The sequence below is a fragment of the Mauremys reevesii genome, linkage group 1 (assembly GCF_016161935.1).
Source record: "Mauremys reevesii isolate NIE-2019 linkage group 1, ASM1616193v1, whole genome shotgun sequence".
NCBI classification, from domain to species: domain Eukaryota; kingdom Metazoa; phylum Chordata; order Testudines; family Geoemydidae; genus Mauremys; species Mauremys reevesii.
In genome coordinates this window covers 345,967,970-345,982,740 of record NC_052623.1, presented here as the reverse complement: position 1 = coordinate 345,982,740, position 14,771 = coordinate 345,967,970, and the positions used below count along the sequence as shown (strand labels likewise).

At 44.9% G+C, this 14,771-nt stretch overlaps 1 protein-coding gene and 1 long non-coding RNA gene across 3 annotated transcripts in view; one reads left to right on the top strand and one right to left on the bottom strand.

The window, feature by feature from the left end:
- Positions 1 to 6,517: 6,517 nt before the first annotated feature.
- Positions 6,518 to 12,958, bottom strand: LOC120395235. The gene is made up of 3 exons (XR_005592535.1): positions 12,826 to 12,958; positions 8,280 to 8,387; positions 6,518 to 6,727 (listed from the first exon to the last, which is right to left on the bottom strand). It is a non-coding gene; the product is annotated as an uncharacterized LOC120395235 (long non-coding RNA).
- DHTKD1 (dehydrogenase E1 and transketolase domain containing 1) overlaps positions 12,811 to 14,771 on the top strand; it is a 42,654-nt gene continuing 40,693 nt past the window's right edge. The window contains exon 1 of one of the 2 annotated variants that reach the window (XM_039519429.1): positions 12,811 to 13,076. In XM_039519429.1, the coding sequence (XP_039375363.1) occupies positions 12,920 to 13,076 (157 nt within the window). In that variant the 5' untranslated portion in view covers positions 12,811 to 12,919. The remainder of the gene's footprint in view (positions 13,077 to 14,771) is intronic. The other variant, XM_039519428.1, reaches the window with a different exon arrangement.

Sequence of the window (14,771 nt, the reverse complement as noted above, 5' to 3'; positions counted from 1 at the left end):
CTCTAAGCAGTGATGTCACCAGGTTATGACGTGACACATGGCTTGTTTTGTGGGATTACATCACATTGCATCGTATTATGTCATAGCAACATGTGATGAGGTTTTCATGAGGCATGGGTCTCTTATCATATGTCATGTGTGATGCCCTCTTGGTATGCTCATGTCACATCAAGCATACTGGGGGTGGCACAGTGCAGTACGATTACATTCATGGCACACCTCAGTGATATCTGTGGAGCATGATGTGCCCTCACACTTCAAATGCACAACTACAGAATGGAAAATAACTGGCAAGTTGTCAGTACTGCTGAAAGGGATCTGCGGTTTTTAGCGGATCACAAATGGAATATGTCAACAATGTGATGCAGTTGCAAAAAACCCTAATATTTTGAGGGGTGTATTTACAGGAATGTCATATATAAGCCACTGGAGAACATAAGAACCACATTGCTGGTAGGGATGTAAAATATTAAACGGTTAACTGATAAGTAAGGCTACAAGTTTGTCATGGATTCCATGACTTTCCGTGACCTCCATGACTTCTGCAGCGGCCGGTGCGCCTGCACCAGTCAGACGGGCCACTGCTAGGCAGTCTTGGGCCACCATGCCTCCCCACCCAGCAGAGTTTGGATAAAAGGTAATAATTGGAGATATACCAATCTCCTAGAACTGGAAGGGTCATCGAGTCCAGCCCCCTGCCTTCACTAGCAGGACCAATTTTTGCCCCTGATCCCTAGATCTGGGAGGGGGCAAGGGGTTGGGGCATGGGATGGGATACTTACCTGGGGGGCTACCCGGAAGTGGCGACATCCTCCTCGCTCAGCTGCTAGGCAGAAGTGTGGCCAGGCAGGTCTGCTCGCTGCTTCTGCCTGCAGGCACCGTCCCTGCAGCTCCCATTGGCCATGGTTCCTGGCCAATGGGAGTTGCAAAGCCAGCACTCTGGGTGGAGGCAGCATGCAGAGCTGCCTGGCCACACCTCCGCCTAGCAGCTGAGTGAGGGGGATGTTGCTGCTTCCGAGGAGCCCCACAGGTAAGAGCAGCCCAGAGCCGGGTAGGGAGCCTGCTGTTCCCACCAAACCCCCTCCCCACCAGCAGGGGTCCTGGGCTGTGCACCACCGCCCACCTCCTTCCAGCACCAGCTGCAGCCCAGACCCCACTGTATGGGGCTGGGCGGCAGTCCCAACCCCAGATCCTGATCCCTGTCATCTTAACAATTAAATGGTTAACCAATATAATTTTAATAGTTTAAATGGGTACTTTTTAAAATGATATTTACATCCCTAATTGGTGGGTCAGACCAATGGTCCAGGTAGACCAGTATCCTGTCTTCTGACAGTGGTCAATACTAGTTGCTTCAGAGGGAATGGCAATCATTGAGTGATCCATTCTTTGTCATCCAGTTCTACAGTCAGAGGCTAGGGACACGCAGAGCATGAGGTTGCATCCCTGGACATCTTGACAGCCTTATTGGACCTATCCTCCATGAATTTATCTCATCATTGGCAATCCCTCAATTTGAGGATGATCTCTACCACAGATTTACATATGGGTCCTAAAATGACTAATTCTTTTGGAACCCCATTATAGTTTTGGCCTTCACAACATCTCTTGGCAACAAGTTCTACAGATTGACTGTGCATTGTGTGAATAAGTCAATTGTAATTGTCCCCCTCTACTTGGCACTGGTAAGGCCTCAGCTTCAGGATTGTGTCCAGTTCTGGCTACCACAATGATACTTTAGGAATGAGGTGGACAAAGAGAATCCAAAGAAGAGCAACACAAATTATAAAAGGTTTAGAAAACCTGACCTATAAGGAAAAGTTTAAAAAACCTGTCCAGGTTTAGTCTTGAGAAAAGAAAACTGAGTGGGGGAACCTCATAACAGTCTTCAGATATGTTAAGGGCTGCTATAAACAGGACTGTGATCGATTGTTTTCCATGTCCTCTAAACGTAGGACAAGATGTAATGGGCTTAATCTACAGCAAGGGAGATTTAGATTAAATATTAGGAAAATCTTTATGATCTCTGGAATAGGCTTTCAAGGGAGGTTGTAGAATCCCTCTCAGAGGAAGTTTTTAAAAACAGGTTGAACAAACACCTTACAGGTGTGCTCTAAGTGTACTAGATCCTGCCACAGTGCAGGGAACTGGACTTGATGACTTCTCAAGGTCCCTTCCAATCGTATATTCTGTACTGCTTGGGGTTTAGATGAGTAATAAAAATTAGGTCCTCGGCAGTTGTGTTCATTACATATGCCATGGCACTTTGTGCATTATCACATATATAGCATTATATACTCCTGAAGGAATTCTGCATCAAAAAATTAAAAATTCTGTACACAATATTTTAAAATTTTGCATATTTTATTAGTCAAAATAACACAATATAATCATGGCAGTTTAAATTTTTTGTTAATTTATTTCAAAATACCTGTCAACAAGTTGTTACAGACAACACAAAAGATTCAAGAAATATTTTTTGACGAATAGATTCCTTACGTGGCATATTAATACAGAACTTGATGTATCTTTGTTGACAGTATCTTCTGTTTCAGTGAAATTAAATATTTAAGTTAAACAAAGACATTATACAAAAGTATTGTAACAACCTGGCCTAAGAGGGCACTAGCATCCTTAAGGACTGTTTTGTGTCTGTCATGTCTTGTCCAAGTTCAAGCTTCTATGTGTATTTAAGGTTTTTGGGTCACACCACAGTAGCGGGAGGGGGGTTGGTGAGTTAGCTATAGGTTAGCTGTAGCATAGCAGGTAGTTAGCATGGGAAAGGGAGACAAAGGGTAAAAGTCTGGATCTGTAAGGTCAAAAGATCCCTGTGGGCACCTTAGAACTAAGAAAGTTGTGCATGAAGCCTGAGCTGTGAACAGGACCCACTTCTTCAGATGCAAGTGTGTGTGTGTGTGTGTGTGTGTGTGTGTGTGTGCGTGTGTGTGTGTGTGTGTGTGCAGGAGTGTGTGTGTGTTTGTGTGTGCTGGGTCATGTACATGGTTCACCAGCCAACATCCCTTTGTCTCTAGAGGTGGTATGCACACTCCTGTGCCAGGCACAGGTGGGAGTGCTGGGGGTGTGGGCAGTGATAGGTGGGAGTGAGCATGGAGGTGGTTCTGGCTCATCTGCAGGCAAAAATATTACGTCTATACATAACTAATACATTTGAAACGTGCAAAACTGGGAAAAGGAAGCATTTTGGAGGAAATCACAAATTCTGCATGAAGAAAAAAAAATTGCAGGGCACATTACTTCTGCACAAATTCTGCCTTGCACAGCAGCTCAAAATTCCAGCAGAATAAATGTTATAATTTAAAATGGTCAGCAACATGATATCAGGGTTACTTTTTCTGATCTGGAGGTGGGACTAAAGCATAAGGGAACACATTGGGTTTACCGTTTGGTAGGGAAATTTTTTAACTAAAAAAGTTTGTGATTTGGAATCATTCAGTTGTGCACATTGTTAGCCTATGTAATCACATTACTGTTACTTTTTTCCTCTCTTACTTTTTTCCCTATTATTGTTCCTTCAATTGTGTTTTGGCTTTAATCAGATGGCAAACTCTTTGGAGCACTGATCATATCTACTTACAACACCTAACATACTCAGATTCCAATCTTGATTGGGACCCTTTAGCCATTACCATGATAAAAAAGGATAAATTAGGAATAGTAATAATAACAATATAATGATTTCAGTGTTGTTGTAACCATGTTAGAAGAGCTCTCTGTAGCTTGAAAGCTACACCACCATCTTCCACCAACAGAATTTGGTCCAATAAAATATATTACTTCACCTACCTTGTCTCTCTCGCAAGTGTATAACTTCAGAACACTAAATTGCATCATAGAATCTGATGATTATTTTGTGTATTTCCTTTCAGTGTGGGTCTTTGCTTATTTTCATTTAACATAATAAAATAATAGTAAAATAATTAATTGCAAGTATTTGGAGTTCCCAGCCTATTTGATAATGAGTCATTAAAAAGATCCTTGTATCCCAATCCTGTTACCTTGCTACACTACTACTTTGCACTTCCATAGCAAAATCTGTCTGAGCATCTCAAACCATTTTACAAATATTAATTTAGAAGCACAACAACTCTGAGTTATCCTGAAAGATTCACAATCTTCCGTAAGCCTGGGCCGTATTATTGGTTGGTGACTAAAGTCATAAGCATATTTCTCCAGTTTTGGGGTAGAGATTGGCCCAAGCCGCAAAATTCAGATCTGGAATTTGAACTACCCGAAGTTTACAAAAGTTTGAATCCAGGAGTTTGCCTCAGTTCGCTACAGAGATAGGGCCAGTGCTGCAGTTAGGATCCTGGTTCTTGTTGCAAGCAGTATCAGGGTCTTGGTCTGAGCCTTTCTTTACTTTTGAATGTTATAACATAATTTTCATATAGCTCTACATTTATGGTAATCGGCATGAGAAAATACTTGATCACAAAGTCACTCGCTGGCTATGGAATGGCTTGAACAGCCATAACAAGCCTATTCTGCTTTTAAAGCTGCTCTTTATCCAAAAGCAAGAGTCAGCTCATATTTAAAAGACTGTGTGCACTGTTTAATGATGCAGTGTACATTGCCAACTTTTACAGGACCAAACAAGTTTTTTCCAAGAGGAGCTCTATCTCCACCTAGCAGTTCCAGAAGTGTTCAAAATCCTGGTGAATTTCAATAGTCAATGTTTGAGACTGTACAGCACTTCATAAGTGCTGGGTATTATTTATAAATATTACAGCAGTTTCCCTGCTAGTCATAGATGTGACCTCACTTGATCTCCAAAACGAGAACCGCTTGCCTGATTAGAGTGGATTTACCAAAAGACAGATGATCCAGACACTGTTCAGACAAAATGGTATTCCAGCAGAGAAGTCAAAACATATTATGCTGGTTGTGACCAGTTCATGCCAAGGCCCCTAGTCTTCACTGAACACTGACAAATGCCTAGCTGGAAACCAGTCTGGCTCACCTGTGTCTTATCATTATTAAAATAGATGTTAAGTTTATAAGAATGTGTTTCGTGTTTCGCCTTTTGAAATGCTTGTGAGTTGCTGGATGCATTAATCTCACTTATAATATCTGTATCCCACTTTATAAGGTAATTAAGTGTTTTGCTCTGTGACTGTAATAGTGTTTGCTATGAAACTGTAAATCCCCACAGTCAGGAGAGAAGCATTACCAAGTGAGAAATGCTAGTTTACCATAAGGGGTGTCATCTCTTGTCCAACAAAAGATGACCTATAGACATCAGTCAAGCCATTGTGGACCATCAGTGGACAAAAGACTTTGTTGATTGCTCCCCCCAGACCCATAAAGAGAAGATGTGCATAAATTCTTGTCCCATCACAGCTTGAGCTCTGGGGACGGGGAATAAAAATCCCTGTCAACAAGAAATTGTTATTTTGGTGCTGTTTGGACTTCAGGGAGTAGGGGAGAAGACCCCTGCTGTTTATCTTGGATTGGGGCTAAAGAACATATAGAGCTTGGACATTACAGCAGCTTCTATCGCTTTTTGGACTCTAATACTGAAACTCATTTGTGTGTGCATGTTAACCGGCTTTAACATTGTAAATAATGCTCTGGTTTCTTTTTCCTAGTTAATAAATCTTTAGGTAGTTTATCATAGGATTGGCTTCAAGTGTTGTCTTTTGGTTTGAGATCTGAGGTGCACTTGACCTGGGGTAAGTGACTGGTCCTTTGGGACTGGGAGTAACCTGAATATTGTGATTTTTTGGTGTAAGGGACTATCTATCACAAAGGCAGGCTTAACTGGATGGCAAGATAGACCAGAGTACCCAAGGAGACTGTTTGTGACTCCATGTTAAGGCTGTTGTAGTGCCTGAGGAGTTTCCACTTGATACTTAGTTGGTGAAATCTAAGTATAAAACTCATGACCAGTTTGTGGTTTGTGCCCTGTTTTTTAACAGTCTGTTCATGAACCACTTCAGACAGCTTAACACTGGTATTGGTACTTTCTTCACTGAAGCTGCCAGGTGTGCAGCCACCCAGAAGTTGCCTTTGATGGATCCACTTCTGCACAACTCAGTTTGTGGACATAGCTGCAAAGTTTGCACGAGTAGGGCCAGCTTTATCCCGGGTGTAAGTCTATTGACTTCAATGGTGTTAAACTGGCGAGGAATTTGGCCTGTACTCAGGGCTAGATGTAGGGGAAGGCAACCCAGGCAACCGCCTGGAGTGCCGGGCTTGGACACGCAGGCTCAGGGTGCTCTTTTTGTTGTTAGCAACACAAGGGAAATGTTTCAGGTATTCCGTATGTGTATTCATTTTACTAACTTCCTAGAATGTTCTGACCCTTTGTACAATCCCGTGGAATCTTCCAGACTCTTTGAGAACTACATTTTCCTTGACCCTCCTAGAATTTTGTAAGCCATCCCCTCACAGGTATATAAAGGATGGGGCGTCACTAGTCAGTCAGTGAGATATAAGAATGAACTGAGTGAGAGCCCAGCTGCGATATTGTGAACCTTATTTTATTGTGAAAGTGTATTTATGTTTTAAGTCTTGAAGAGTGTAAGTAACAACTGAAAAAGGACATATTTAATGAGATGCCAGAAATAGTTATCAAACCCCTACTACTTTGATGAGAAGCTGCCTTGATTTCGTTGTGGCCTTCAGAGACAATGGATTTGAAGATGCCGTCACTGCTGCCAAAGAAAGGGCGGAAAACTTAACCTGTCTTCAAGGAAACTCATATTCACTGGAAGAAGAGAAAGTTTGGTTACAAGGGCAGAGATGAGGTGATGGGAAGCTCAGAAGAAAAATTCAAGAGGGTTTTAGGTTTTTTTGCTCATTCGTTGACATTGCTCAAGTGTCCATCAAAGAAAGGTTTGGACAAATGAAGCACCATGAAAAGACCTGGGAGGGTTGGTATGACATTAGTAAGCTGCCAGCAAACAAGAAAAGACTCTTGAACAATTGTACAGATCTTCATCGGACGCTGACACATGCGGAATGTTCAAATGTCAATGATAAAGATCTGTATGTCAATTAGAACAACATCCATCAGATTTTGCAACACAGTGTTGGTGTCACTAGGCATAACCCTAGGTAACTCAGGAGGGTGGAAAGCCATAAGTGTCAATAAAGCCTTCTGTAGTAGGCCTGAATGAACTAAAGTCACTCCATGTCTGACCAAAGCGCTTCCATGTTTATGTTTGAACTTTAATCAACCTAGCAGGCCAGTAACAGAGAATGGAATGTACAACAGCTAGCTCAACCGTGGTACTGCCAGGAGATAACGATGAGGCCTGCTTACACCTGGCTAAGGGGGGGGCAGAATAACGGATCCAGGAAAGTAAAACAAGATAACTGTTCACAGAAGAGTTACTAACGAGCTAAAGTGGTTTTTGCCAAGTATGACTTAACTGCTTAATGTAATTGCTATTGCAAAGTGTATTTGCTGCATGGGAATGAAAGGGGGAGAGGAGGAGTGTGGGGGTGATGGGAATGCTTAGCTGAAATCATGTATAAGAAGAGAAAAACGGCTTGTATCGGTGTGCAGGATTTGAGATTGCTATGTCTCCCTTGCACCTTTTTTTGGGCTCAAATAAACTTGGTTTGCTTCTCCACCCTGGTGTGTTAATTAGTGCGGCGCACACCGGGCAACGAACCCCTGTTGCTGTCCTCGGGCCTCTGTGCCGGCAACAACAGGAAGCACAGTCTACTCCTAGTTCTCCAGTTCATTCATGATGCAGAACTGAAGGACATTTTTCCTAAGGTGAGGATTCTGCTCACACTGCCAGTCACAGTCGTGAGTGGTGAGCACAGCTTTTCAGAGTTCAGGCTCATTAAAACATATCTTTCATCAACGATGGCCGATTAGAGACTGACATTGCTTGCTATTTTATTGCTTGTTGGCCAGTCTTTGGATCTCTCTGATGCTGCACTTCAGTTAGCAAGGGCAAAGGCAGGAAAAGCGACCTTTTGAACTAAAGGACTAGGGTTAACATTCTAAGGCTGTTACCTACAGTAACATTATTTACCTAGTGTTGGTGCACAGTTCAATATTTTGCTGTTAGTAGATTTAAGTTATTCTTAAAATTAAAGCTTAGAGGAATCATGCTTTTTTTATTTGCTTATATATGGCATGAATAAATACAGCTTTACAGATCCTAGTGTGCAAATTTATCATCTTATATGACAGGGATAAATCATGCATGCAAATTGTGCATCAAAGTTGTGAAATGGGCTACAAACGCAATAAAAAATAAGGTATTAAAAAATTTAGATAAATGGAAGATGCTCCTCACCTGTGGTGCCATTTGGTCTAGGGCCAGCCCTGCCTGTTCTTTTTGCAGAATGATTTGACTGTGTTGCTGCCTTTTCAACATGAGGAAAATGTGCTGTCATTAGAACTCCTGAGTAGAAATAACAACCCTCTCCTTAGTCCATTATAAGGGGATAGTGGTTTATGGGAAGATCCACTCTAACTGAATGAGAATTTTATCCAATAGATTTTATTCCTGAATTTTATGGGTAGCCCAGCAAGTGCCCTGCAACAGGGGAGAAAGACTACTTATGAAAACTACACCACAGAGAGAGATCCTGCTTGGGGGGTGGAGAGTGTGGAGGTAGGGAGAGGGGCATGGACTGGCTTGGCAGTGTTGAATCTCTAACTGCAAAACAGCAGCAAGGCCTTGTGCAAAAGTAGGGGAAGTAACAAAAGTCAAATTTGGCATTTCCAGGCCATGAGCAATTCTCATCAGAGTCCTAGATGATAAAGCAGACAGTGGATAACCTTCAGGATTTCAGGACTCCAGGGTACGGCAACTCAACCAAATCTCTTCACCTTGGAATCAGAGAAACCCTTTGCCCATTGGAAAGTCTAACAGATTCAGAGATTTGTAAGGCCGGAAGGAACCATTGTGATCATCTAGTCAGAATGCCTACATAACACAGGCCACAGGACTTCCCTGAATTACTTCTTTGTTCAAATCCAATAGCTGTGTTTGAACTACTAGCGCATATCTTTTAGAAAATCATCCAATCTTGATTTAATCATTTCCAGTGATGGAAAACCCACCACAGCCCATGGTAAGTTGTTCCAATGGTTGATTTTTACCTTTTTACCCTTGTCTACTAGACTGAAGAACTCTTTGTCCAATTTCTGTTCCCCACGTAGATACTTGTAGACGGTGACTAAATCACCACTTAACCATCTCTTTGATAAGCTAAATAGATTGAGCATCTTGAGTCTTTCAGTATTAAGCGTGTTTTCCGATCTTAATGACTAGTATGATTAAACCCTTTTTAGTTTTTCAATATCCTTCTTGGAGTGTCGTCTCTGGAACTGACACAGTATTCTAGTACCAGTCACATCAGTGCCACATACAAAGGTCATATATGCTTCTTAGATCTACTTGATATTATCTGTTCATACATCCCAGGGTTGCATTAGCCTTTTTATCAACAGCATTGCACTGGGCATTCATGTTCAGATGATTATCCACCATGACCCCCGAGTCTTTTTATAGTGACTGCTTCTAAGCATAGTTTCCCATCCTGTAAATATGGCTTATATTCTTTATTCCTAGATATATGACCTTATATTTGGAAAAATATTAAAATATATATTGTTTGCTTGTGGCCATCTTACCAAGTGATCACGAACCAGGATGATCAGTCCTGTTCATTATTTACTGTTCTCCCAATCTTTGTGTCATCTGTACTTTTTATCGGTAGTGATTTTATGTTTTCTTCCAGATCATTAATAAAAATGTTAAATAGCATAGGGCCAAGAACCAGCCCCTGGGGGACGCCACAATAAAAATACCTACTCAATGATGATTCCCCATTTACAATTCCATTTGAGGACCTGTAACAATGCTGCCTTTGGTAACTCACTACTCAGAGTACCAATTCAGGACAAATTGCTCAGAGCAGGGCAGTTATAGTCCAAGCCTGGGGTTTTTCCACCTTTAATGCACACCAAACCAGCCAGATAGAGAGGACTTTGGTTTTACCCCACTGGCTAACCATAAGTCATACAAGCAATTCCCTTAGACACTCCAGTTTTCCAGTATCACCACCAGTGCCACTCATTATGGGGATGAATCACAGTGCAATAGCAAGCAGCTGCAACCTAAATCGCTGGTCTGAAGGCAGAGGGACATGGGTCCTCACCCAGAGAGAGGGGCCAGGGACCTGAGAGGGCATTCGTGGAGTTGACCACAAAGAGGGGGTTAAAGGTGCAGTTACCCTGAAACTGTGACATCCTATCTTGTGCTTTATCTGTTAGAGCGTGGATCTATAAGCATTCAAAATCACTTGCTTCTGGGTAGTTAGTGACTTTGAAACAAGTAATACCATTTTTTTTTACACACGGTGCCTTTCCCCTTTAGGAAGGTCATTGAACAGGACAGTCCTTTTGGGTAGTCTGTCGTCCATCCAGGACTAGGACAAAACTGGATGTGGTTTTGTTCAGTGTCAGACAGAGGGTTCCATCTTTAAGAGTGCACCGCACTGCCCTCTTTGGTATGACCTTGAACACACTACACATGCAAAGTCAAGCCAGCAGGGGTTGCATGGCGTGATTGTAAAGATGATGCCCCTATGCGGCGTGACTTCACACAATCCTCATGTCCCATTGACAAGGTTAGGGAGCTCCCCTACTATGCTGACTTTTGTGGATTTCAGTGGTATTTTGATTTTCTAAGTGCCATGATGCTCAGTGTTGCAAAGTCTAAATCCCTTTGTGGATCTGGGCATGATGACCTGAGAATATACAGGGTACAAGCTGCCTGCACTATCTAAAAATCAACCAGCTGATGATGGTTTTCTAGTTCTTACTGGCAGAGAGTCCTGCATTATCTGTCTATGCTCTTAAAAAAAAAAAGGCCACATTTACAGAGCTTCTGAAACTTTGGTGTCCTTCCTGTGTGCTGGCTAAGAATACTTAAATAAAATAGTTACATTTTCCTCACATTAAATATTAACGGATAATCAAAGTAAAGTACTGAGTGTGCAAATCGTCTACTGACATTCAAATCTCCCTGCAGCCCTGTGCTCTCGCTCGGTCTCTCTCTCTCCCTCCATAACCACATTAAACCTGACCCTGGCTTAAAACTGGCAACTCTGTCACAAGGGAAGAAAGAGCGAAACAGGAGGAAAACAACTGGGGTAATGATTATAATAATCTTACCTTTGAATAATACCTCTCATTCTAATGTATTTTCTTAATTATAATAATTACCATTAAATTATCTGCAGGATCAAAGCACAAGGTGAACTGGTTGCAGACAGAGCCAACACATTTCTTAATGATGTTGATACTACATCCTACGTTCTCAACCTATCTCACATTGTGGGCCACATATGCAGCTATGTATTATATGTGCCGTATCCACACAATATATGTACTGTCTGTGTAGCCCTGAGGATGTCACATGGACCACAGCTGTGGTGGGGCCACAAATGGCCCACAGGTTGAGAACCACTGTACCACATCATTTTTGCATAAAAAGAGTATGAGCTCCTATAGTTCAGAGACAGGAGCACAGATATGTGCTCACCCTTTATTAGATAAAAGAATGTGTTTGTAACAAGTCCTGGGAATTCGTTATGGTTCCCAATGCATGCAACTTAGAAAATATTTGGGAAGCACTAGTCTGTTTGTCACTGCCCTTTCCTGTTTCAATTTGGGGTAAAGGGAGGCTGCATTAACTTCCTTCACTCTGTTTGCAGCCACGTTCTCTTTCTGATCTCACAGTCTCCTTAACAAAAACTGCTCTTCCCAACAAATTCCTCATCTCCCTAAAGCTGGGGCCGAGGAGTTTGGAGTACTGGGGCAGTGGGTTGGGGTCCGAGAGGGAGTGAGGGATGCAGGCTGTGGGAGGGAGTTAGGGTGCAGGAGAGGGTTCCAAGTTGGGGAAGGGGTTTGAGGTGTGAGAGGCAGTTTGGGGTGCAGGCTCCGGTTGGGTGGTGCTTATGTCAGGCGGTTCCCAGAAGCAGCCAGCATGTCCAGCTCCTAGGCAGAGGGGCCAGGGGGCTCTGTGCACTGCCCACACCCACAGGGTGCCGCCCCCACAGCTCCCATTGGCCGCAGTTCTCGTCCAATGGGAGCTGCAGAGCCGGTGCTTGTGGCAGGAGCAGCACATGGAGACTCCCCAGTGCCTAGGAGCCAGACATGCCGGTCGCTTCCGGGAGCTGTGTGGAGCCAGGGAGCCTGCCTTAGCCCCGCTGCGTCGCCGGCTGGACTTTTATCAGCCCGATCCACCACAATACCCCTCCACTAACGTCCAACATCCTGGCCTCAAACCAGCCACTATTCTCCAAAATACCTCTCTGTTACTAACCATATGCCTTATACTTAAATACCTCTTCCCCCCAGTAACCCTCTCCCCACACGCCACAAACCATCCACCACCAGACACCCTTCCCCTAACACCTAAATATCTTCCAGCATGGCCCTCCCAAGCACCTCACCTCCATCAAATCACATACCCCCCAAGCTACATAACCTCCCCAATCTAACATTTCTCCCCCACACACTTCCCCCCGCAACATACCCTCCCCCACAAACCACATATCCCCTCCCTCCTCAAAACACCCCTCCCTCCTCAGATCACATAATCCCACCGACCCTTCCCCAAATCTAACATTTCCCCCTCAAAAGCCCCTCCCCCCAAACCACCTTTGATTTATCCCTCCCCCACATCCACTCCTGCCCCCATCATCAAATCACATCTCCCCCCTCACACCACGCCCCGCCCCCTTCAACTCTTTTCCTCCCCCCTCCTCTCAACCATTTAACCCTCCCTCCTTCTACAAATTCCTGCTGGCGTGGGCGGGACTAACCGTTCTCCCGCTCGCCCGCGGGGCGCGCCGGGCCAATCCGTGCTGGGGCGTCGGCCGCAGCCCCGCCCCTGCCTTGCCAGCCCCGCGGAGCGCGATGGCCGTAGCGGCGAGGAGCCTGGCGCGGGCCGGCCGGGCCTGGCCGCTGCGGCGCTGGTACCGCACGGAGCGGGGGGTGTACGGCTACAAGCCCCGCAAGGCGGAGAGCGCGGACGCCCCGGAGCCAAGCAGGGTCTGCGTGGGCGGCAGAGCAGGTGGGCGAGTCCTTCTGCCTCAGCGCGTGGGGTGCGTCCGCCCGTCTGTCCGAGCCTGGCGGGGGGGCGCTGCACTGTGCCGCCGTCCGTCCGTCCGTCCCCCTGTCTGTGCTCGGGTGACCAGACGCCAAATGTGAAAAACGGGAGGGGACTAGATGAGAAAAGTCCCCAAATATCAGGGACGGTCCCTATAAAATCGGGACATCTGGTCACCCTAGTCCGTGCTGGGGTTGATTCGCAGCCTTGTCTGGCTGTCAGTCTCTGCTGTGTTTTGGGGAGGTGCTGTCTGTCAGTCCTGGTTCTGGAGGATGCATCCCTCTCCCCCAGAGCTGGTCACTGTGTGTTGACTTCCTTCCCCGAGACCGGGTCTGGCCTTTGCCCACCGCCTCCTGAGGAGCTGTTGCATAGGGTCTGTCGGCACTGCAAAGTGAAGGTGTGATTGTGCCCCAGGGTGAGCATACCCCTCTTAGCTTTAACTCGGGGCTAGCACGGGGAACAACAGCAGTGTAGACGTGGCGCCAGGGGCTTCAGCCCGGGCTGGCAACCCAAGTAGCTAGCAACATACCCAAGTTCTCTGGGGGCTTGCATTCTGGAGGCACAGTTTAGGTGAGTAAAGACATGCTTGAAAGGTGTGGGTGTAGTGTCCCCCTGCTTACCTGATGCCAGAGCCTTTCTCCTCTCCAGGAAAAATTGCCAAGAAAGCGAGAGTGGGGAAGGACTCTGGCAAGGGGGAGGCAGAAGGGAAAGGCATGGGCAGCTCCCTGCAGCTGGAGCCCTTCCCGGCTGCAGGGAATATCTCCAGCAGCTGGGGGAGAAGTGTAGGAAAAGGCCCCGGCCCCCACCAGTTCCCCGCTAGTAGGGTTGCCAACCACCAAGGATTGTCCTGGAATCCTGGGAGTTAAAAATTAATCTTTAATTAAAGATTTATGTCATGCGATGAAACCTCCAGGAATGCATCCAACCAAAAATTGGCAACCCTACCTGCTGTTGGACTATTTCCATATATGTGGCAAGGATCTTTCCTGTTCCCAGAGCCTTTGTTTTCCACAGTGAAAGGCTCCGGCATCAAGGAACCGCTAAAGCTTTTCCCCAGCTGTCTCCTCCCCTGCTCCCTTTTCCATGGGGAAAGGCTCTGATTGGGGGGGGGAGGAGGGAGCTGAGGAGGCTCAGCCTTTCCCCTCTGCCTGTCCCCTGCTAGAGACTTTCCAGTAGAAAGCTTTTCCCTGCTGTCTCCCCACTACCAGAGCTCCCCCCACCAAAAAAAAACCCAGTTCCATACTTCTTCCACCCACACCCAACAACCCTCCAGCTTAATTCCCAGGCTCCTTCCCTCTCCCTCAGCTCCTCTGTTACCCCTGACTCCCCCAAGCCTTTGCACTGCTTCTGAGGGGTGTGGGAAATATGTCTGAGTAATTCATTTAAACTACAGCACACAAAGTTCTGTATTAATTTGCCTAGTAAGGAATCTCTTGGTCAAAAAAAATACCCGAATCTTTTCTTTTGTCTGTATTATTACAAACTTTTATTGGTGACAGGTATTTTGAAACAAATTACCAAAATAATTGAAACTTCAATGATTATATTGTGTTGTTTTGACAAATACAATATGCAGAATTTTAAAGTATTGTGTGCAGAATTTTTAATTTTGTGGTGCAGAATTCCTCCAGGAGTTATGCATGGTGTGACAGTGGCATA